The following is a 26,007-nucleotide window of genomic DNA, read 5'->3' as shown; positions in this document are numbered from 1 at the left end:
TAGGCTAGAAAAATTTCCTCAGAAACAAGTTTTTCTAGGTTTAAAAAAGCAGAAGTGCGTGCATTTAGAGTCATTTCTTGACTCCAAATGTCAGCCTTTGATAAAGCAGTAGAAGTACCTTCTTCCTAACCACATATACACATAAATACTTCATGACATTAGACTACAAACTGCTATTAGTAGTCTCAAAAGTCAGATGGAGAGGTGGGGGAGCAGGGTTAGGAGGGAGAAAGTGATTTTAGCACATGCTTGCAGGGTGGTAAATCATTCATGGATGCCATAGCATGAAGGGAGACTGTCAAAATATTTCATTCCCTTGGTTTGTTTGGTCTGTAAAGGTCAATTAATTTGACTTTTTGGTATGCATCTAAGACATAAAATTTCATTTTATTCAGTATTAAGTGTCTGTAAGGTATGATGAATTTTCTAGGGGAAATTATTTCTCAGAATCACTGATTTCCCCCCCCCCCCAAAGGAATAGCCCTTGTCAGAAACTTTTGTGACTACTTAACTGCACCTCCAGGGTCATCATTTCCCTTAGGTCAATCAAAAGACAGTATTTTCTATCCCAGTTAGGAAGCGTGAGTTTTCAGATCTAGAAAAATAGACTAGAGAAAATAAAGACATTTGATAGAGTTTGTTGCAAAGATTAAGTTAAACCATATACTAGCTATCTTAGAAGATTCAGTTTATGGAATTTTATGAAAATAGAATCTGAATGAGGTAGGAGAGGGGAAAGAGTCATGATTTGGAGAAGTTGTATTAATTGAAAATATGTTAAGTATAAAAGTTACTTCAAATAGTTTGCTACCCATTTGTATTTTTTCATATTTTTAATGTTCAGTTTTTGAATTAACATATGAATTTCTAATGCCTTGTTGTAGAATATTTAATTGTTCCTAGATGTTAACTAATATTTCTTTTCTTTTTTCTTTTCTTCAATAGTAAAAAGTCCCTTTGATGAAACATTTGAAAAGATACAAGTAAGTAAAGATCGACGGTAATAACTATATATTTTAGGATATCTGTTACAGAATTTGGAAGTTGAAAGGACCTCAGCAGCCATCTAGTCTAACCCATATCGTTGTTCTAAGATTTATCTATGGGCTGTTCTGATAAATTTATGTGGAATATTTTCATGAGAACCTCAGTTTGTTTTGGTCCATGAGTACCTCAGGTTCAGTTAAATCACATCCAGTTACTACCAAGAAGCAGAATAATTCTGATCCTAGGATAACTCACTTTTAAATAGAAGTGATAACTTAATTTCAGATAATTAAAATTGTCATAGTACTATACTGTGCTCCTTACCAGATGTTGACAAGAAAGATTTGGCATTTTATGTGTATATAGACATTGCTGCACAGGTGCATAATTTAAAGTTTTGGTCTGAATCTGAGACTAGAAATTGACCAATGTCTTTTGATAGTAATATCACTCCCAACTTTTACTGTGTTTATCATTATGTAAGAATTTACCATCTAAATTCTTATCATATGGCTTTGTAGTGAGTTGTCATTTTTGACTTTTTTTTTTTATTATCAGACACATAAGACTGAGGCTGACAATACAATAAATAGCTTTTGCCAGTAATTAAATAAAACTTTTACTTTACCCATGGCGTGGGACCCAGTTTATTGGAAGCATGTTACCCCCCTCATTATGGCACAAAAAATATTGATATTGCTGTCCTGGACATAATGAGTACCCTATTATCCTTCCTAAGTGTCTCTGGAAGGCCTTGGAGTTATAGAATCCTAAGCCAACAAAGTAAGGATGTAGGCTTGAGGCACCCTGTAGCCGCTATCACTCATTATTGTCTGTTGTCAAGTTAGTACATCACTGTCTGTACACTATAATGTTGTATGCCTTCGTGTACTGCTAGTTGTCATATACATTAAATAATGTCTATTTTATAGAATCTGTGCTGGGACCTCTGAGGTTGTCTAGTCCTACTTGTACCTAATTAGAAATCCTCTATATAATGTCCTATTAAGTCATCATTCAGCCTACATTTGGGAGATCTTCCAATGATGCAGCTTGGATAGCTTGGATCCGTAGATTTGCTGTGCATCAAGCACAATCTGCCTCTGCAGATTCCACCCATCACTGCTGGTTTTCCCCTGTGGAGATAAGTAGAAACAGTTCCTTTTCTGTGTGAGAGGTACTTGAAGATGGGTATCATATCTTTTCCCTCAAGCTTTTTCTCCAAGCTAAAGATATCAGTCTTCTTCAAATGATTTCTCGCATGGCATGGTCTTAAGTCCTTTCCTCTGGGCAATAGGCGTGCAAAGATAAAGAAGTATCTGTCCTTAAGGTGCTTACATCTCTTGGGTGAAGTGATAGGTACACATATAAGTTAAATGCAACATGTGTACAAAATAAATACAAGGTAGTTTGAGGGAGAAGACAGTTGCAGTTGAACAGATCAGGAAAGGTCTCCTGTCTAAGGTGGCACATGAACTGAGGTGTGAAGTAAGCTAGAGATTGTAAGAGGCAGAGGTATGGGGGTGGGGTGGGAGAGCAGGCTGTGCAAAGCTCAAAAAAAAGGGAGTTGGAATGTCATATGCAAAAATCAGCAAGTTTGGCTGGGCCAGAAAATGAATGAAGGAGAATGTGTAATAAGCTTATGTCCAAGGCTCCTTTCCAAGGTATCACTTAGGCCAAGTTCAGTCTTAGAGGACCTGAACCAAGAGGACTTGCTTCTGTCTGGCTCTTTGTCCCCACCTGGAGTCAATTGAGGAAAATCTCCACAATAAATCATAGGTTTCTTCAGATGTGAGTAATAGGTCTCCAGCTCCCTCACAGGCGCTTAATGTAAACTAATGGCTATTAGGCATGAGACAATGGTTGTTTCACCTACAGAATATCCCTAAGATGCTAAGGACTATTGGGAGTCCTTGAACAAACAGAAACATAAAGCATTGAAAAGTAACTCATTAGCTCCACTGCAAAACGTCACTGAACTTGGGTTTATCAGGGCCACCCATTGTCATTCTGATGAGGCCCCTTTGTCTACACAGTATGTAGTCTCCCCCAGATTCATAATACTATCCTGTGATTTAGGTTCCCTCTGTTCCCTACCTCCAGAAGTTAAATATACTTTGGTACTAAGGGATTTGCTGACCAAATGAGATATTGGACAGTAACCCTGTGGACTTTCAGCTTTTCAACTTTTTGGAGCTGACATTCTCCAGTGTTAATATCCTTCTTAGACTATAGTAGCCTGCTTGAATGAAACATCATAGTTTAGATGCATGATCAGGGCAGAAGACACAGTTTGATCACCATCTGCTTTGTTCTAAACATTTTATTTTTATCCTTTAATCCAGCCTAAGTTACTTTTTTTTTTCTGCTGTATTACACTTTTGAGGCATATTAAATTCAAAGAAACTATCCCGCCATATCTCATTCTCTTCTAGTATTTGTGAAGTCGATCATTTAAACACATGTAGAACTTGACATTTCTCCGTATTACATTTTCATCTTATTAAATTCAGCTTATCATTGTAACTTGCAAGATCTTTTTGGGTCCTTCTTGTCACCTGAAGTTACAGCCGTTCTTCGCAGCCTTATGTTATCTACAAGCTTAATGATCAAGCCAAATATGTTTTTATCCAAGTTATTTATAAAAATGTTAAGCAGGCCTGCACAGCTTGTGGCACACCAAAGAATTTCCTCTCCATACGAGGGATGCTTTCCTCTACATTTTTTCACAGGCACCTGCAATCCTTTGGTGTGCTGGCAAGTGGCCTGAGGGCCGTAAATTGTGCAAGCCTAGTGTAAAGTAACAGAGAACCAAGAATAAATCCCTAGGGTACTCTAGTGTACCTCTCCTATGTTTTATATAGACCTACTAACAACTCTGTACCTGGATGTTCAGCCATTCCAGAATCCACTTAGCTACTGTTATCCAATCCATGTCTGTTTTGTTTATGTGGATAGCATGAGATTATTTGTTAAACGCTTCGCCAGAATCTAGATATGTGCTATTGTACTCCCCTCACCTGCCAGTCTAGTAGTCACCTCAGAAAAGGGGTGAGGTTGCCTTGCGTGGCCCTGTCCTCATTGAGGTCATCTCTATGATCAGCTTCTTTTTTAAACGCTTACTTACCATCCCGAACTCCTCTACCATACACACATCTGGCCCGGACCTGTGATTTCATCCTCAGAGACTCCTGGTGTTAAGACTTACTGCCCATGCTGATCTGTAACTTATCTTTGTGCTGCATGTATTCTTAGAAAGTGGCCTTGGACACTGAAAGGTTAAGTGAGCTGCCTAGGATCACACAGCTTGTATGTGCCAACACTTAACCTGACCCTCTGTATACCATAGCGTGCGGCCTCTCATGGCCTTTATATGCATACTAAAATAATTCTCAGAGTTGAAGACAAGCTCACCGTTAGCATACTCTCCCTCTACCCACTTTCGTTTTTGGAAATCTAGGTGACATTTGTCCTTCTCTAGTCCTTTAGCATTTCTCCCATTCTTTCATGATCTTTTGAACATCTGTGCATTCTTTCACCATTTTGGGATATGGTTTGTCCTGGCCTTGTGATTGAACTCATTGAGGGCAACTAGCTTCTCTCTTAATGCATTTTCACTTAATTTGGGTTTCAACTTACTGTTTAACCATTTTTGTTTTGTGCTTCACAATTTTTCATGCTTGTATGAATGTGTATATCACCTATCCTATAAATAATTGAGCAAAGCAATATGGCTATTCTCTTGTCTCTTCTCTTTTCAAATATGCAAATGTATGTATGCGTAAGCAGGGTGAGGATAAGCTGAGTCCAGAATCTGACCTGCAAGGAATTATGAGTTCAGGAGAACAGTGGAGAAATAATATAAAGGATTTAGGAATAGACGAGTATTGGAAGGCATAAAGAACCACAGGGAATGAGCCAATTGGATCTCTTTATTAGCAGAATAATGATCTTAGATCCTAATGATGAGTTTTGGAAAGGGGGAAGTTCAGTTCCTTCTCGGCATGAGGAAAGTAGGAGAGCACAGGTGAAGAAAGAATTTTTATGGTAAAGGGATGGCAGTTGGATGGCTCTGTTTGTTGGCTAAAGCTGGAGATGAAGCCATCTGTAGGTGATTAGTAAAGAGGTTTGGAAGAGTCACTGGGAAATTTGACAGGTAAACGTGTTAGGTAAGTAGATTGTCAAGTGAGTTGAGAGCTCAGCTGAGCTCAGTTAGAATTTGTAGTTGGTTTTCATTCAGCTGATTGTGACTTTCTAGAAGACTGATGATGAACCCTGATTTCCACCTCCTAGCGGAGGTGTGATGGACTAAAAGTGCAGAAGGAGATACACACTTTCAGATCCAGTGTGTGGATTTGCTTCGATTGTTACAAGGTAGAGCTTCTATTTGTGGGGAAGAAGAATCGATAAGGATAGTGGTTTAAAAAGGAAAGAAAAAACATGACAATGAAACATTTTAAAACTTCACAGAAGAGAGCGGAATGAAATTCAGAATGAGCCAGTAGTTTTATTATTTATTATCATGTTAAATTTAGTATACACTTAAAAAAGTAAACAAAACTACAGAATAGAAATTCAGTTTCATATGCAATCCTTTTTTTGGTTCTTTATATATTGGAATACTTGCGTTTGTTGGTATTTAAGTTCACAGTACAAAGAAAATTTTAATAAGAAAGAAAAATAGCCTAGTCAGTATGAAACTATTTATAAAGGCCTATTCAAAAAGACACAGGTACCAGGATTCTCAGGTAGGCCACTGGCATGGAAATATTACTAAAATAGTCTGGATTCCTAATGCCAAGAACAATGTCTTGTTGGTAATAGACATTTAATAAGTATTCTAACTGAACTGACTTTGACTACCTGTGAAAGGAAGTAAGACCCTTGACCTGCCTGGGAGCCTCTCGGGACTGTTGATCATGTTGTAAGTTTCTGAAGGAAGTGTGGTACACTAGGTGATTATTGAATGTGGTGTCAGAGGACTCCTGGGTTCCAGTCTGGCTCTGCTGCTTTCTCATCTCTCTGCGCCTCCATTTCCCTGTCTGTAAAACGGGGCTGAACTTGACCTCTTAGATCTTTTCCAACCCTAATCTATGATTTTATGATCTATTAATATTCATCAACCAAAAGTAAGAGTTTAGAAATTAAGACAGAGGGACTTATCTTAGGAATTTTAAGAAGTTTATTTTTGACAATTTCACTAAAATACGGTTGCATTGACAAGTATTCCACTTCTAGGATCAGAGGTATATGAAATTTCAGTTGCTTCTGACTTCCTTGCATACCTAGTATTATAAGAAGATTAAGAAGCAATAAATGTCAGAAGGACTTTAAGTGAACGTTCTTTCTCTTCATCTTATTTCCTCTCCCTGATCATAGACTTAGGCCTAGAAGAGACCTGAGAGCATGGGTTCTTAGCATTTTTGGTATACTGGGCCCTTTTGGCTGTAAAAGCCAGACAACCTTCAAGGCGGGGAGGGCTTTTCAACGTGGGTTCAGTGAACTTGACTTTTAAAAAATATTCAAACAGCTGTTATTCTAATATAATTTGTCATCCTTTGTATTTTATATTATATATTTAAGAACATTCTGATAACAAAGGAAACCACTTCCTCCATTTAACAGATGAGAAAATGAAGGTCCAGCAGAGTTGAGTTCCCAGGGTCACCCAGAAAATAAGTGGCAGAGCTGGGACTTCAAACCAGGTCCTTGGAATCCAAATCCAACCCACTTGCCACTGCATCAGTTATTGGTGGCTCTTTGACCATGATCATGCATGTAGTAACTGCTCATTTGGGTGCTTTTTGGTCTTTTCATTTTCTTTGGTGACTTCAGCATCCATGGGATGCAGGGTAGTATAGTGTCTAGAATGCTAAAACCAGAATCAGGAGCCCCAGGTTTAAATCCTACCTCAGATCCTGACCAGCTGCTTGACCTTGGACAGACAACTCAACTTCTCAGCCTCAGTTTCTCATCTCTTTAAAATGAGGATGATAATAGGACCTGCCTTTTACTGTCATGGTCAGGTGAGCAAATATGTGAAAAGTGTTTGCAAACTTTAAAATGCTGTTAGTGTTAGTTATTTTTTGTTAGCCATTATTATCCATGTTGACAACCCTTGCAAAAGCCTGGCTCCACAGTTCCTTGATTTATTCAACTCAAATATCCTTTGTCACCACTCCCCTTTACCCACAAGCCTGGCAGCATCTTATTCAGTATTGTTCTGTCTCCAAGAATTTGAACTCTTTCCCCTTCTTTGACCACAACCTGTCATTTAGTTTGTGCAGCCCCTTAACTCTTAATGAACTTGCTTTTTGTCTTCATCAGGCCCTCCTGTGCTTTAATCTCTTTCTTATTGTCAATTTTGAAGCAAATGCTGGCTTGGACTTACTCTATGTATAGTAAAGGGAATTCCACCACTGTGCAGGTCACCCTCTTGTTTGCCCTCTTGCTGGAATTCAGTGGGGCTGTCACTTCCCTGTTCCATGAAGTTGTGTCCCACTTAGTCCATCCCAAGATCACCTTTGTTTTTATGACTGCTGGGTCCCATTGCTGACTTATTGAACTTGTCTATTAAAATTCCCCAGATCTTTGTCAGAACAACTCCTGCCAACCATACCTCCATCATCTCTTGTGACATTATCTTGTACCTAAATGTAAGATTACAAATATCACTGACAGTGGCTCAGCAGTTAACATTTACCAGTTTTTCCAGGACCCCTATATGTGTAGTTCTGCCTATCCAGGTGACCTGAAATCATCAAAGGCAGCTTGGTGCTTTCTTGCCTTAACTTTTGTTGGGTTTTAACTCTTAGTCATTTTTGTCCTTTCATTTACAGTGCAAAGGTCATTCTTTGCAAAAAGACAGAAGCAAATTAAGAATGGAATACCTCAACCTTCTCTCTCAATGGGAGAGACTGTCTTTGTTGATGCTGAATGCACTAAAATCTGCTTTCCCCAAATCTAGGGTGCATGTCAAGACTAGGCCCGGTGTTCCTCTCCTGCTCTAGGGTAGAACTGTCACTTCCCCTCTAAGGTGCCCATCATTTCCACTGCAGACACCAATTCCCCTCAGTTAGTGAGAACTGGATCCAGAAGAGAATTTCCCCTTGTTGATTCCTCTATCTTTTTAAGAGTGAAATTATCACTAAGACAAGTCGGTAAGTTACTAGAGGTTCTGCTTTTGCCAGAGAGTGAACTCTAGTAGATGTCGAGATAATTGAATCCCCCATTGTTACTGTATCATGCCTTGCCTTTGTGTCGGTCTCCTGGTCTATTTCCCAAATTCCTGGGAGGTGTAAAGTGTCTTCCCATGACAGTATCATTATTTCTCCTTCTTTTGAGCACCACTTAAATACTTTCTGTAATGCCCTCTGGTTCCTGTATTTTTTCGTAAGAATACACCTTTGTTTTAAATTATTATTTTTTAATGAACAGACATATTTTCTTTCCCTGCTACCCCAGTGGGGGGAAGGGGAGGAATCTTGGAAATACATGTGTCTACTCAAGCAAAACACATTCCTTCAATTGACCGTGTCCAAAAACCGTGTCAGGAGGTGAATCACATTTCCATATTTACATTCTTACACATATTATATGTGTATATGCATATGTATTAAAATATACCTTTTTAATATACAGTGCTATTCTCCACCCCTCTCCCCCTTTAAATCTACCATGTGCCTTTTCAGTAAAGCATTTATTAAAAATTTGCTATGTTCAAAACAATGGGAAAAACAGGTTTTAAAAGTAAGAATATCTCTGAAAGCTCACATTCTAAAAGGAGGGGGGATACATAGTTTCAACTATAAGTCAGATGGAAAGGTCCCATGGTTCTTGGGGTGCCCTAGGCAAAGCAGATGGCAGTGCCTCTGTTTGTGTAATTTTCACAGATAAAATTATATTAGTTTCTAGTATTAAACCATTGGATGGTGCCAAAGACTTTACTGACCAAAATATTCTTTTCTGGGTATTAAATAAAATATACTCTTCCAGATCCGTGGTCCAGTTATATATTTTGTCCCACAAAATCTTAGTGGTTCGTGTGACATCAAATTTGCTACCTTATGCTGCCTAATTTTGGAGCATTTGTGTATAGAAATGGGGATGGATTTTGTCTTGAGATTTTCTAGTTGTCTCAAGAGTTCTTCCTTGTAGGTGCTCTTTATAGTATATAATTCAGGGTGTGCGCATAGGCAGTCTTTTTCCTTTATCCTATTTAGTTTGAACCCTTTTTAGTTACCAGACTTTAATTACCAATTTTACCAAGCTTTGTTAGGTGTACACCATCTTTGATCCGGATAATGTCATCCTTGTGTTACAAACCATGGTCCAGAAAGACTGGTATCGTTTTCTGACATTATCCTCTTAGGTAGCTGTTTACTTATCATATTAATTTTTCTCTCTTCTCCCTTTCCATCAGCAAACAACAGTAAGGAAAATCACCACTCTGCTTGTGTGATCTTTGGTTTCTTGACCAACACTTCATAATTGTTGGCTATAGTTTTTAGGTTCCTTTTGGAAGTGTCATTTCTATCCTTATGAACACTAGAAGTAGGTAGTTAACATCCCTTTCAGTAAGTCCTAGGAAGTTCTCAGTTATGTCTTAGATCCCTAGATCAGTTGTGGGGAACCTGTGGCCTCAAGGCCCTTAAGTATGGCCCTTTGACTGAATCCAAACTTCATGAACAAATGCTCTTAATAAAAAGATTTGTTCTGTAAAACTTGGACTTGGTCAAAAGGCCCCGCTCAAGGACTATCAGGGCCACATGTGGCCTCAAGGCTACAGGTTCCCCACACCTGCCCTAGATTGTTATCAGGTTTGCACAGAGCTTCTTAAATCATCTTGAACTAGCTGTATAATTCTTTTCCTCCTTCCTTCTTTTCTTCTTACTCCTTCTTCCTTCCTCTTCTCTTTTCCCTCTGACCATTACTGGATAATCTCTCACTTGACTGTTTTTGTAGCCCTACTTTCATCATTCTCTGGTAAATAAGCAACTTCTTCAAAGCATCCAACATCATCCGCTTCCAGAATCTCCCAAATCTGTGTTTAAGCTCTGTTGTACAGCTCTCTTTTTCCCTCTGCATACTTAATGCTTGTCTCACTATCCAGTGTCCCCTATTCTTCATATCCTTTGGTTACAATGATTTATTGTCTTTTACACTGCAAACACCAATTCCTCCTCATTAGTGAGAATCAGGTTTTTTTTTTTTTTAAGTTTCTCATTATTAGATTTTTCCATCCCTTGGGGGCAGCTAGGTGGTGCAGTGAGTAGAGCACCGGCTCTGGAGTCTGGAGGACCTGAGTTCAAATCTGGCCTGAAACACTTGACACAGTTACTAGCTGTGTGACCTTGGACAAGTCACTTAACCCCAATTGCCCTGCCTTCCCCCCTCCAAAAAAAAAGTTTTAAGATTTTCTATCTTTTGAAAGATTAAATTATTAAGGTAAGTCAAGAAATGGTTAGCTTTGATGGAGAACACTTGATTTGAACTCGGGATAATTGATATCTCCCATCACTACTATTATCATGCCTCTTTTCCTACTTTATGATTTGTTTCCTGAACTTGTCTATTAATTTCTTTCTGTCCGTGTCATTTGTTATATGCATCTGTGACAAATGCTTATGTTTCTTTCCTCGTTTGAAGAGAAATCCTGGGGTTTTAACTGCTGTTTTTCTTTTTTCTTTTCTTGTACCATTCTTTGTGGTAACTAGCTAGGTGACTATACATAAACATCTTCTTTCCCATCCTTCTTAGTTTAAAACCCTTTTGTTTATATTTCTAAGATGCCAGACAGACAGTCTTACAAGTCTTTGATAAATACGCTCCATGTCAGAGTAGGCACCTGTCATTTCCATATTTTTAGCTGTGGTAAAGAAATTGCAATCACGTTGTCAGACGACATGGTCTTAAGCCAGCTGTTGACTTCTCATCAATTTTTATCTTCTGGATCTCATGCTGTAAATAAGCAGTGTGTGAAAAATATCTGCCCCTGCAATTTTCAGTTTCTTGCCCAAGGTTTAATAATTTTTGGCAGTTTTTAGGTTCCTGTGGAAGTGTCATTTATGCTCATACGAATCACCATAAATGGGTTGTTATCTCTTTTACTTGGAGATTCTCTAATGTCTTGGCTGCCATGTCCTGGAAGACTATCAATCTCTCTTGTTACTTATCTTTGCAGATAATGTTGGCCTTGGTAGGGAGTGGGGAGTCAGCAGCCTTCTTCCTTAGACCCTTCTTGGATACTGAAAGCCTCAGTGGCCCTACCTAATCTTTCCTTCTAGGACAAGTCCCTTGCAGCCCTCTCTTCTTCAGAAAGTGTCTTAGATTTTTTTTAAAAAGAACTCCAGGTGTCCTTTTTATTTCCTTTTCACTCTTATGACAAGTGTACTTCTTTTGTATTTGAGATCTTTTCTCCCCTACCCCATTGCAGTCCCATTCATTTTTCCTTATTTGAGAACACTTAAACAGGAGTATTTTTTAAACTTAAACCGGAAGTTCCTTCATCTAGTGATAAAGTGTTCTAGTCCCTTCATTTTCTCTTCTCTGAAGGGGGCCATCCTAGGCTTGGAACATTCACTTGGCTTAAAAAAAAAGCTGAAATACCAACATTTCACACTTAGTGCAAACCACACTGCCAGATACCTTCCACACTGATTGCAATTCTCAAACTTTTAAACTCCCGCTGCCAGTGAATGTTTACACCTTGGCTCCTAAGTACCTGTTAGAACATTTTCAGTCTTTTATTGCTTCTCAATACCTTGACAACCGAACCAACCTCCATTGTCTCATCAACTTCATAGTCATGTCCTATTATCTTTCTGTTTTCATATAAACTGCATATTTGTTTTAGGTATGTTCTAAAATTTTTAAATGACAAGTTTTTTTACTTATCTTTTCTTTATTACCTTGCCTTATCAGTTACTACCTTCTCTTTTTTTTGTTCTCTTAGAATTCCCTTCACATCCCTACTCCTTAATTCTCTCATGCCTTCTTGCTGTCACTGATGTTGTATGTCCTTATCCCTCACATTACCTGTGGATTCTCTTCATTTCTTGCAGCATGAGTATTGCTTCCTCAGAGGCTGTGGTTGTCTTCTCTACAGGAAGAGTCTCAGACCTATTCTGTAACTCTAAAGGATCAGTCTTTCTTGCCCCTTTCTGTTACATTCTGTCCTCTAATCTCCTGACTTGTTGAGTATTTTTCCTCTTTGTTTTCCCCTTGAAACGTTTCTTCCATTCTTTAAAGAAACCTTTCTTTTTTGGAAAGCTAAAGGTAGAGAGGCAATCCTCTAGCCCTTTTACTTTTTCCTAGTAGGGAGACAATCTGTATTTTGCATATTCTTAAATTGGCAGTGGCAGAATAGTGTGTATTTCAATCTTCGTTGTTTACCTGAAATTATACCCCCCCCCCCCAAACTTTCAGAAACTGAGATCATTATTTTCTGTTGCTGTCGCTGCTAATTGCCACAGCTGTTATACCTGTCTAGGACTCCATCCACTATACTGTTCTGCCTCTTGAGGTGAATGAAGATGATGATAATAATTGACATTTGTAAAGCATTCTGATATATATAGCCAAGAATTTCACATACATTACTTCATTTCAGCCTACTGACAGGTCTTCGAGATAGGCATTATAGATTTTATTTTCTCCTATTTGTAGATGAGAGGCTCAGAGATGTCCAGTCACTTGAATATAATCATGCAACTGTGAAATGTCCAAGGTGGGATTCAGATTACACCATATTGATGGATAAGACATAGCTCTTCATCCCCTGGTGCCAAGTCAAGTTGTTTGACCTTATGTATCTACTTAACAATGTAAAGGATTGATATTTGTGGGGTACAGGTTAGGCAGATGATGACATTTCATCTCCCTTATTTTTACGTAGATAAAATTTGGTTAAATTAAATGTCAAAGATAGACTTTAAAAGGAAAACAGCTTGATGTCAGCAACTCAAGTCAACAGGAATTCATTCAGCACTTCCTATGTGCCAGGTCCTGCGCTAAGCACTAGGTTTACAAAGGAAAGCAAAAGACAGCCCCTGTGCTCCTGACAGCCATGTTTCAGACAAGATAGACAGGGTAAATCGAGATAATCTCGGAAGGTACTAACCTTAAGTTGGGTCAGGAAAGCCTTCTTGCAGAAGGTGGGATTTTAGCTGAGACTTGAAAGAAGCCAGATGGCAAAGATGAGGAAAGATAGAATTCCAAGCATGAAAGATAGCCAGTAAAAAATGCATGGAGTCAGGAATGGAATGTTGTGTGTGAGGAACAAGAAGGAGGCCAGTGTCACTGGATCCTAGAGTATGTGGAGAGGAGTCAGGATAGGCAGGGGCCAAATTAGGAAGGGCTTGAAAAGATAAACGAATGATTTTATATTTGATCCTGTAGGTAATAGGGAGCCACTTGAGTTTTATTTTATTGGGGGGCAGGGTACAGTAATGTGGTCAGACCTCTTTAGGAAGATTACTTTGATAGACTGGAGTAGGGAAAGACTTGAAACAGGTACAACAGGTTATTGGAAGTCCAGACTTGAAGTGGTGGGGTTCTGCAACCAGGCATATCCTGGAAAGTTAGAATCTATAGGATTTGGTAACAGATTGGATTTGGGGTGGGGCACAGTGTCAACAAGGAGTCAAGTATGACCCCTAGGTTGTGAACCCAAGTGACTGGGAGGATGATGGTGCCCTTGACAGTAATGGGGAGATTGTGAAGAGGGGTGGTGTTTAAGAGGAAGAAAGAGTTCGGGTTTGGACATGTTGAATTTAAGATGTCTTCCGGATTTCCAGTTTGGAATGTCTAGTAGGCAGTTGGAGACACCAGACCGAAGGTCAGCAAGGAGGCTATGAGTATGCATGAAGGGAGTAACATCTTGCCTTATTGATCTGGGAGGTCATTTAACATCATTGGACCTCAGCTTTCTCACCTATAAAATTATAGTGGTGGACTAGATGACCTCTGAATTCCCTTCAAATTCTAGATCTTGATCTCATAAGATACAGGGTAATCATATGCACCTCAGGTTTTTTTTTTTTTAAACCCTAGTTGGAGAACTTTATTAGACTCCTCCACCAGCTGGCTTCCTGAGTCATTGTCTAGCCACTTTCAGCTGGGTCCCCCAAAGCAGTGCAGTTCAAATTCAGAGCTATATGTACTTAAACATTCACATACATTTGTATATATGTGTATATACATACATATATACATATATATATAAATGTTTAACTCTATATATGTCTTGTAGAGCCTTTACATACGTCTGATCTTTCCTTTATTTTCTGCCTAATGGTTATTTGAATCATTTTTTCATGAAATTTGATATTTCTCTAATAGACTTTCTTAATTCTAGGCAAATGAAAAAAATCTCATGATGAATTCATTATACAAACTTCACGATCGATTGGCACAAGTAGCAGGTAATTGCTTCAAAATTCACATTGGCATTAAAAGCTTTTAAAATTAATCTCATGTTGTATTACTAGAAACACTTTCAAGTTTTGTATTTAATTTTGTTGCATTTGCCATTATTTTGGATTGTTTAATTTTTATTTGTGGAGTGGTTTCATATTTTCCAACAGCCGTAGTGTACTGTCTGAAATTTAATCTAGCTAAATATGAAAAGAATTTTCACCTGTAGGGTGACCATAGGTAATAAATTCTTTGGCTTTTGATACTCTTGCAACAAGTAAAGATAAAAGGAGGTTAACCAGAAGGTAAAAGGGAGTTGCAATGTAACAGATTAATAGCTCTCAGATTCTTCTTAAGGGAAGCAAAAGATTTGGTGGAGTTGCTTTCTTCATGTCTCCAAAGATAGCAAGAGATAATAACTTTAAGGGATACTTGGTTGTCTTGATATGTAATGTTCACAATCAGCATAAACAGAGCAACTTGCCATGAAAAATGCATTAACACCCTTTGTTACGGAGGATGAAGAAACAGAGAAAATACACATAGAACTTGACAAGATCTTCCAGAGTCAGCATCGACTAGGTGACCTCTTTGTGAAGGTTGGTGCTGGGGAGGATACCAAAAAAATAAGATAAAAAAAAATAGACACGGTTTCATGAAAGAAAGGGGCCACAAGCTAATAGTTTCCTCAAGAAGAGTCAACTGATAGAACCAAAGAAATGGAATTGACTGTACCATAATACATTGGAAACAACTAATGGGACTCATCTCCAAATCAGCATTTGGACTGAACAGAGCAAAGGCTTAAAAAAAATTGATATAAAGTAAGAAAGGGTAAAAATGAGAATGAGTACAGTTTTAATAGCTTTGACCTCGTTTTCTGCCAATTACCGATACTGAAAACACACTGCTGTTGACCTTGAATTTGATGATCACCATTTTCTGCAAAAGTTTGCGAAAGGGTTAAAGTTGTTTCCAGAATACTGGAGGACGAGAGCCTAGAAGTAACCTTAGCCATAGAAATTTAATCTTGGCGTTGAAAAGAAACCAAAGGGAACTTGGGAACACAAACTCATTTATAAAACACTACAGAAGAAGATGGGAGAGTGTGAGTAGTAGTATCTCATGCAGCGGATAAAAGCAGAAGTGAAAAGTCAACATCCAGCCTGATATTGAGGCAGAATGGAGCCAGAAGTTCCTGAGAGCGTTCGAGAATGGGAGCGGAAGGACAACAACTAACTTTTAAAAGCCACGTAGTGAGACAATGTGGTCATTTCTGGAGCAGTCTGTTCTTATCCATAACAGTGGAATGACCACATGTGAATCCGATCTGCTGTACAAGGAAATTGAAGTGACTCTTAAAGCAGGGCAGAGTGACTAGACCACACACTGTGCTGGTGGCAATGAATATTAAAAAACATTTTACAAGATAATAACAAAAGAATGGGAAAAAATCATGAATAGTATTCTTCCAAAAAGCTTATTGAGAAACAGTAACTCATGATCTTTGTGCCTCCTTTCTTATCTTTGATAATACTCTGAACATGTACTGAGGGATACTCTGGATAACATTTGAAGAAGGAACTGACAGGTTTTCCCCTGTATTGCAGACCACATTTTTGCAATCTCATAATTGGCTGAAAGGTACATTGAATGCCGGCTTCTGGGGTATTGATTGTTAATTACTAAAGAGCATTTGTCTTAAGCAAATTACAGTCTGAAATGCTTTCCTCTAAGAGTCTTTCTTACATGTATTAAGATCATTTAAGATTAATGATATTCTGATTATTAACATTAAGTAAGTGAGGAAATATATAATTGAAAAAGGAAGGACACACCCATAGAAGAAGGACTGGGGATAGGGTGTTGATAGACAATCCAAGCACTGCACCAGCAACACTGAAATAGAGAGTGACCCGAAGGAAGGCCTCCAGGGCCCTGACGGACAGATTTTTTGTGGAGAATCTAAGGGAGAACTAGGGTGGGAATTGCTTAAGATAAGAAAGCATAAATTTCTACTTACACCAGTAAGAGGCAATCTCTACGTTAGTGAGATCACAAATCCAGTAAATTTTTGATGTGCTCGTGTTTGTACTTTTTACTAAAGCTGTTTGAGAGTTGTATGGATAGTAGCTAGAGAGCTGTCCTTGGAGTCAAGAAGACCCATGTTCAAGTCCAACCTCTACTGCTTTTTTTGTGACCCTGGGCAAATCATTTAACCACCTAGGGCCCCCTAACAACTCTAATAAGTTTAGACAATGCATGACAGGTGCCCATCTGCCTTGGTAGGGGGAATTTTTTCAATGGGAGTTTGCTATACCAGTGAAATCAAAGTTCTCATTCTTCTCCCTGCTTTCAAAAAAGAGGCCATTAAAATACCTTCTTGTAAAATGAATTCACATTTCCCAGTAATAATTTAATGTAAAAAAAGATTTTTTTTCCGAAAGATTAAACAGAGTCACTTAAATGTTTGGTGAATATATGCAAGTTGTAAAATCTTATTTAGCTGTTTATATGTCACTCTCCTTTTTACAATCCATCCTTTTCTTTGAGTTTGTCACCCCCCCCCCACCCCCACCCTGCCCCAAACTCAGTAGACTCCCATGCCTTCCTGTAACCTAAAGGATCTCATATAAACTCCCATTTAACAGTTTAGCCTTTCACAACCTGATCTTTTCCTATCTTTCTGGTCTTCTTACACATCTCTTAATTTGCCCACACTCTTGGGTGCAGTGCAGCCTTGCCAGCCTGCCTATTGCTGTTCTGTCTCCTGTCTCTGTGCCTTATACCCCCTCTTTCTTACCCCTCCCTCCTAGAATCCTTAACTTCTTTCATAAGACTCCACTCAAGTGCTATCTCCTTCAGGATGTTTGTTGATGGATTAAAGTCAAAATGTATAGGATTTAAATAAAACATGAGCTTTATTGCATTTTGCTTAGGCTCTGTTTAGTTTTAGGAAGTCCCACTGATTTCTATCTAGTTCATATCTACCATAGCAATTCATCCTAGAAAATCTTGCTTTTATCTCTCCTGCTTATTTTTATTTCCTGTCCATGATCACTGTTTATATATCATATATCCGTTAGTGAAAGGGGAAACTTGAAGTTTTTTTTCTATACTCAGGCTTGAGATTTCCTTTTTTTTCCCCTCCTAGTGACTCCAGCTACAGAACCATTTAGCATGGTAGCCCCTCTCATCTCATCCTTTACTAGGGATTCTTAATCTGAGGTCCATGAACTTAGAAAAAAAAATTGAGTAACTTCATTTCTGTATAATTGGTGTCTTTTGTAAACAGGCTCAGAAAGGAGTCTGTAATAGTCTGCCAACAAACCCATCACACATAAAAGGGTAAGAACATACCTGTCTTACATTGTCCTATAAAGGAAAATCTTAAATAGGACTAGATCTGACTTTCAGATGAGTCTTGTTCTCTTCCTTCCTGACTTCGTTATAGAAAACGCTATTAAACCAAAACATAATTGATTCTCCATAATGTGAGTATTTGATTAAGGACAACTTTCTTTAGGTTGGTTTTTATCCTTCATCGAGAAAGAAAGTGCCGTTCATTGTATCTAGGAATTGAAGAGGGGAGATTAGGAGGGGCAGAGGAAACACTTAATAGGATCTTCCTTATTAGTACCTCCCTATTAGTGAAATTTTTTCAAACCCCAATAGAAATAACTTCTTGGATTACATGGGACATTGTTCTAAATTTCACTGATAACTTACTTGGCTATTCTTGACAACTGAGAGCCATCAAAATGTTAAGTCTAGAAACGTACTAGATCAGAGAAGAAGAAATGTAATTTGGACGTGTGCAAGGCTCCAGTGGTGAACCATATATTATCTTAGACTAGCCTGTATAAATTTGGAGAAATTCTTCACCATACTTCTTAGAAATTTTTTGTTCCTAGCAACTCTTAAAAGCCATGCACTAAACTTCATAGACAACTGGAGTTCCACCTTGATGAAATTACAGATATTTGAAGTTCTTTGTACAAATGCACTTAACTCTACCTGCCCAACAGGGGAGCTGAGAAGGCATGACTTTTCAGCTGGTCATGTGAAAAAAGACATGGGTCTCTAGCTTTTCCTTTCCCTATGGCTCATCATGGGAGTTTTAGGGCAAATCCTAAAGATACCACCGTTATATGACTGTGAGCTTAGTATGTCAACTGTGTTATATAACTTCCCAAAAATGCATTATGAAAGATAGTGTCTAGATCAAGGAAGGATAGTAGTCCCACTTGTAATCTTTCCTGGTCAGACCACCATATGGCTTATTAAAAGGATACCAAGAAACAAATTTGTCTGAAATAGGTTGTTTAGTATGACAAGGGTGCTTGAAATTATGTTAGTGAGATCAGTTGAAGGGCTTTCTTAACATGGGAAAGCAAAGGCTTAGGGAAATGAGATTACTGACTTTATACTATGGCAGAGAGATTACTAATTCTGGCTCCAAAGAAAGAGAAACAATGGTTGGAATTCAAACAGAAGCAAGAAATCGTATGATTTATGGTGAATGAATATTTTAATCCCTCATTAGATGTTTCTTTGTCTCTTTTCCCTTTTGAATCTAAGATTGATGAGTAAGGGGCCTGATTTGACAAAATAACTTAGAGAAAAGAGTTACTGTTTAGATAGAAATTTGTGCAGCTTTGGCTTCTTTTACTAGTATGCCCTTACTCCATTTCCCTACTCTTCCCTTCCTAGCTGATGTATCTGAAACAAATTCTACTAGTCAGACTGACTCTGTCCTTGGTATGGTGATAGGATTTCTTCTTCTACTTTTTCCCTACCTTGACCGTGTGCCTTCCTCTTCTTTCCCCACTTCTCTGAATCTTTCTCCTCCTCATGGCTTCTTTTTCCAAATTGTAATCTCCCTCCTTCTGAAGTTGTGCCACCTAGGGTGTAATTTGCCAAGTCCATCAGTGAATTGGATATTGGTGTAGAGGAGTAATAACTAGAAGCCAGCATGAATTCCTTAACAAATAACACCTGACTTAGTTTTTTGATAGGATTATTAGCTTGGTAGGTCAGGTATGTTTTGTGGACACAATATATCTTAATTTCAAGAAACCATTTGAAAATCTTTTGCAGTATGAGTGATGACTTGAAAAGAGTAGGTAAATGAATTGTATCTGACCAGCTAATTTCCAAACAGCAGTCAGTTAGTGCATTGATATCCATGTGGAGGGTGGTCTTCTACTGTTGTTTCTGAGACCTTAACTCCAATTTTTTTTATCAGTTATTGAATGATATGATGAATATCTTTTATTTATTTTAAGATGACACATAGCTGGAAGAGAAAGCTAATACATTTAAGAGAATCAGTGTCCACAAAGCTTGCTATACTTAACACTCCAGTTGGATCCATGATCCCACTGATGTCAGTATTCTCTTCTTCTAAATGAGAAGATCTTGGCATATCCACACCTTTTTATAGTATGCTGTTCTTTATGCCTTTCCATATATCCATCGTTAGCCATTTTAGGCTTTCTTAATGTGTTTGGAGTCCTTGGATTAAGATGAGACTACTACTCTGGTTGTCCACCTAGTATCATACAGTTTGACTATATAACAGGATTGACTTTGTTTCTAGTCATAGTATCTTTTAATATATTTTAACCTCTTTATCTTCCTATAAGTCATTGTTTATAGGATGCTCTAGCCTACTTACACCAACCACTCATCTTTGAATCACATGCGATTGTGAGTCCTCTGAGATTGTTACATGATACACAGCTATATGGCATCAACAGGAAAGGAGATTAACCTCCAATAAATAGTCAAAGGATGTGAACAGTTTAAAAAAATAAAAGCTTTTGAGCCATATGAAAAAAAAATCTCCAGATCACTAGTAATCAGAGGAATAAAAATCAGAATGAGTTTTCACCTCACATCAAGCAAGTTGGCAGAGATGTGACATGTAAACATCAGTGTTGGAGAAGCTGTGAGCAACAGGCACAGTGATACAGCATCGGTGGAATTGTGAAAAGAACCACTGGTTTGAGAAAACAGCTTGGATCTGTGCTATAAAAGTGACTAAATGGGTCATTCTCTTCGTAGCAATCCCCCCCAGTCCCCCAAAGAGGCCAAAGACAGGGCAAGGTCCCAGATATATCAGAATATTCACAGCAGCACTTTTTGTTTTAGAAAAAACTGAAAGAAAAATGTTTTTCTATCATTTGGGAAATGTTTAAAAACATTACAGGTTTTTTGTTTTGATTGTTCAGTTGTTTCTGACTCCTGTGACCCTGTTTGGGGTTTTCTTGGCAAAGATACTAGAGTTATACTTCTAGCAATTTTTTAAAAATACAGATGAGGCAAACAGGGTTAAATGACTTGCCTAGGGTCACACATCTAGTAAGTGTCTGAGGTTGGGTTGAACTCAGGTCTTCCTGACTCCAGGCCTAGCGCTCTATCCACTGAGCCACTTAGCTGCCCCAGAACACACTATGGTTTGTTAGTATAATAGAATGTTACTGCTTCACTCAGAGAAACTTGCAAAGCCTTGTTTAAAATCACACAGAGCAAAGTAAGCTAAGCCACGAGAACAGTGTACATACACAATAACCACAACTGCAACAACAAAAAAACACACTGAGACATTAGATAGCATTCAACTCAGCGCATTTACCAGAGTTTTGATTGGATGAAATGCCATCCTCTGTGTAATGAGATTCTGACAAATTACCACATCCCTGTGCTAGTTTGTTTTATTTAACTTATAACTTGTTGCCGAAGATGGTTCTAAAGGAGATTCAGTTGCAGACAGACAAGATGGTTTTGAAACTAACATGTTAGATTTGCTTTTTTTTTTAATGCAAGTTATGTCTGTTAGACATTGATGGTTTTTGATATACAGTCCTGTTCTCTGTACATATGTTCATTTTTTAGTTTGTCAAATAGAGAATAACAAAAAAATTAAATTTAAAAATTGAGATTTCTTTTTTGAGGGAAAAGGGATTGTTAGAAAGTATCATTAGCAAGGTTTTAAAAAAAAAGCTTCAGTAAAACTTAAATTGAAAAAAGTTAGATTTTTGTGGCTGGGAATATCTTGGGATTATTTGAAAGCACTTCTCAGTTTCCCAGCTATGATCCAGCCCACACTTATTCTGGACCCTGCATATTTGCTGTGTGTGGTGTCTGATGTACTAGATGACCATCAACGAGCATGTCATAATTTGGGGAATATGTATTTTTTCAGTAATCTGGCTATTTTGAGATTACTTAAATTGTTGATTAATTGGTATCATTTGAGTCTTCCTAAGTCTCACTGAGGAGGCCCGGTAGAATTCCTAATGTATTTGATATTGCTTACCCACAGATGAAAGCAAGGATACCTCAATATGTTTAGGAATTCCTTCTGCTTTTTCAACCCTGCAAGGGCCTCTTCCATGACATTTTCTGTGTGAGTTAATACTGCTACCTAAAGGGCTGTTAAACAGTATTTTCCTCTATGGTTGCGTTTATCGTATCCTCTTGTATGATTTTAACATACATGGGAGATATACTTCGGTGAACTTTTTTCCTTTCCTTTTTTTTTTTTGGCAAGGCAGTTGGGGTAAAGTGACTTACCCAAGATCATATAACTAGTAAGGGTCAAGTGTCTGAGGCCGGATTTGAACACTCAGGTCCTTCTTTCTGACTCCTGGGATGATACTGTATCCACTGTACCACTTAGCTGCCCCTGAAAGAGAACTTTTAAGACTATATTTTGTTATGAATTTAAGTTATATGCTTTTGGGAGACAATTGACAAACATAGTATGTTCTCTGCACCTCTGTCATTGTTGTGCCTGAAGATGTGGTTTTTCAGTACCTCTCACTTTTCTCATGTTTTTGATGATACTCTTGATATATGCACAGAATATTTAAGTAGATGTTTTATTTATAATGTTATCACCCATGCCCTTCTCCCCTTGACAGAGCTGGGGATGGGCGCAGGAGCAGGTGAATCTTCCATTCTTTGAGATCTAAGTGCCATTCATTAATTTATTCACTTAACAAACTACCATATGCTTACTGTATTTTGTTTTCACCTCTAATAGAGTATACTACAATATGATTGAATTGTTGGAAAAGCATTTAAAGAATTGCATAGATAAAGTATTATGGGTTACTATTATTAAGTGTGCAGTGGAATTTAACATTCTTCTCTTAATCATGTAAAGAGATTATTAAATGAAGAATGAGGACAAGCAATGTCTAATTGATTCCAGAGCATGTTCTCATGGAAAATTGTGGTTTCTTCTCAATATTTTTCATAAAAAGTATAAACAGTATTTTAGTCTTCCATATCATTGATGTTTTATAAGAACATTAAAACTTGTATCCAGATTTTATATGTAAATGCTTTTGAATTGTCTACTTTTATGAAATATTAATTCAAATAAAACATTAATGTTTCCAGGAGATCATGAGTGTGGCAGTTCTATCCAGAGGAGGCTTTCTGTCCAGGAGGCAGCTGCATATTTAAAAGTAAGCAGTAAAATTTTAATTTTTGTAGTTATGCTGTTTGTCTAGCAGTTATGTCTTCATTGTTATGAACCAGATTACTGTGTTGCTAAAAATTTAAATCATATATAATAGGTGCTCACATTCAAGCAATGGTGTGAACAGTTTAGGAGCTGCCTATTCAGATGAGATTCTGACAGATTTAACCAGTGCTAATTAAAGCAGAATGTAGAGTGTTGGGGAACCTGCCATCTGAAGCCTTTCAGAGCCATGGGGTTGCAGATTAGGTTATCTAACACTGATGCTTAACCCTTTTTTTTTTTTAATAGGTGGAGAGTTTTGAATAATGCTAAGGGAAAATGTTTCAGCTGATACCTTATGGTCTGATTATGAGAGATCATGAACTTCTTAGCATTTAAAAAAATGTAACTTCATGCAGACAAATTTGTCTATTTTTCACTATTGGCTTCTGAATATTTCTAATTAAAACTATAAAAAAATTTTCCTCATGAACTTAGGAAATTGTGATTTCTATCTTTAGGAAAATTCAGAGCTTCTCTTTCACCCCTCTGATTTATTCTACTTAGCCGAAATGTTATGCAACAACTGTAACTTCTTTTTTAAAAAAAAATCTCATAATTTTTTTGTTATTAACGTTGAGAATTTGATTAATTTGGTTATTAGAATCAAGATTTGTGCTTACTTAATGTGTTATTTGTAAAAATATATTTGTGACTGGAGAATCAGCAAATGTAATCTCTATGTATATACCTGAAAGAGAATTTGAGACTTCCATTCTTCTGGTGGTTCGCTTTATAAATGTTAATTGGAAAGTTTTCTGTCAGTACACTGGTTAACTGAGATGTTACTATACCTAATTGTAATATTCATTGCATTATTAATTTACCTTTTTAGAAACCTATTTCTTTGGGAAAAAAAATAAGGACTTACTGCTGAGGTTTGGTTTTGATTTTTTTAAGGGTAGAAGTTAGAACAAGAGGCAGCTTGATCAAACCTGAAGTCAGTGTTGGTTTCTCTTACTCCATACCAGATATGCTTTTTATTCTTCATTCTTTTCCTTTTTCTCCTTTCACATTCCAACTGCTTTTTTTCTGTTTCCTCTCCCTTTCTCTTCTTCCATATATGTAACAGGAATCAATTAGGCAAAGTTAATTAAGAACTAGCCTCAGAGTGGAAGACCTGGGTTCATGTATCCTACTTATGGGACCCTGGGCAGTTGACTTTGCTTTTCAGGGCTCTTGTCTACTGTAAGCTTATAAATTGTTGAAGATCCAGATCTGCATTGGTAGGGAGATAGTTTTCTTAACTGGGAGCTCCTTAAAACAGTGAAATCATATGGTCAGTTCTTATTCCTACCCTCTGTAGGGTAGTCACTAGTTGTAATACTGCTAGAGATGCTAAGGACTTAGTGATTTTTATCCCTTCCAACTCAAAAGTCTTTGATTTCATATTTTTGTGTATTGAACATATTTATATTTAAGCTAAACAAGTGAATTTGGTTACTCTGAAGATATTCCTTCCATTATTGACCACAGGCTCTCCTTAATTACTGTCCTTAATTTGATTCTATATAAACAAGATATTAGGTGAAATAACATGAACTAAGCTTGAATCTTCACTGACAATGTGATTTTTTGCATCTCAGACAGTTGATTCGACATTACAGTAGGGATTCTAATGACATGGTGTGAGATGGGTTGACCTGACTGTCTTGGTCCTAGACCATAACATCAGAATTGTCCCATTCCTTCCTTTTTTATATTTAACTGTTGTAAGAATTTCCAACATTACATTCTGACTACCTTCAGTGTTGGTACTTTTAAAACTATTGAACTGAATGCATCTTAATGAATCATTAAAACTTCTTACTTGCAGATATTTGGAAAATAGGATTAACCTCAGTTTTCAAAATATTTTCATGGCTTCCTTCACTAATTTAGCTAAAGCTTCTATGGGCCAGGCACTTTGAGGCAGAGGAGAAAATAACAGAAAATAATAAATTGATAGCATGTCCCTGCTGTCAAGAAAGACCAAATACACAAAAATACAAAATATTCACATATATTTTGCCCATAATAACTTTATAGTTAGAGAAATTTATTTTAGTTCAATAGATATTGATACATAATTTTTATAACAGATGGACATACTAGAGTCATTTATTTCCTGAAGAATAAATGTATTCAAGTGTTCATAGGACCCCCCACTTATTCATGAATGTTTTGTCTGGATTTAAAGACCTAAGTTCAAGTCCCAGCTCTGCTGTTTACTGACCACATTGACCTTGGGCAAGTCATTGAACATTGTAAACCGTCAGTTTCTTCATCTATAAAATAAAGAGATGTAGACTAAAAGATTTCTCAGGTCCCTTTCAGCTCTCAGTCTTACAATTCTAGAAAATAATTGAATGTTTTTTGAAACTTGGTAGTAGTTGAAACAGTCGGTACCCTCATACTTAGAATTCTGTTAGAGTATATTTAAACCTTTTCAGTTTGGAACATCATTTTAAGCTCTCTGAGGTATTTTGTGGCCCTGGTAGGCTGCTTTTATTCATTCGAAGAACTGCCTTATAAGCCATATAAGCTCTAGGACTAGAAGGAATTTTAGAGATCTTCTGTTCTAGCTCCCTCAAATTATAGATGAGGAAACTGAGGTTCAGAGTGGTTAATGACTTGCCCAAGGTGAGTAGCAGAGATGGAATATGATTCTAGATCCTGTGATGCCAAGTCTAGACTTCTTTTACAGACTGCTTTTTCTTTTTAATAACAGTTGCATTGTATGTATTGTGCAGAGTCCCCTTAATAAAAGAATTTGTTCTGTGAAGTTTGGATTCAGTCAAAGGGCTGCACTTGAGGACCTGGAGGGCCACATGTGGCCTCAAGGATGCAGGTTCCCCACCCCTGGTGTAGACTGATGTGCTCTGCGCTGCAGCCTAATCATGTCCATGAATTGAATCACTTGTGTCTGGTGTGTGTGTATTTGTATGTGTTTGTATGCGCACTTCATACTCTTCACTTTTATCCTTCCTTCTGTATCTTTCTACTTCAGAAGACATTCACATTTTTTCAGATTGTTTATACTATTTATTTTTTCTTATAAAACATTTATACTTAGATTCATTTTT

At 37.5% G+C, this 26,007-nt stretch overlaps 1 protein-coding gene across 1 annotated transcript in view; it reads left to right on the top strand.

Moving 5' to 3' along the window:
• LEMD3 (LEM domain containing 3) overlaps positions 1–26,007 on the top strand; it is an 84,802-nt gene that overhangs the window by 33,678 nt on the left and 25,117 nt on the right. Inside the window, exons 2-4 of the mRNA XM_036761177.1 lie at positions 946–983; positions 14,345–14,411; positions 22,819–22,886. Of these exons, the coding sequence (XP_036617072.1) occupies positions 946–983; positions 14,345–14,411; positions 22,819–22,886 (173 nt within the window). The remainder of the gene's footprint in view (positions 1–945; positions 984–14,344; positions 14,412–22,818; positions 22,887–26,007) is intronic.

Source organism: Trichosurus vulpecula, chromosome 5 (genome assembly GCF_011100635.1).
Source record: "Trichosurus vulpecula isolate mTriVul1 chromosome 5, mTriVul1.pri, whole genome shotgun sequence".
Classification (NCBI taxonomy): domain Eukaryota; kingdom Metazoa; phylum Chordata; class Mammalia; order Diprotodontia; family Phalangeridae; genus Trichosurus; species Trichosurus vulpecula.
This window is presented reverse-complemented; position numbering and strand designations above follow the sequence as displayed.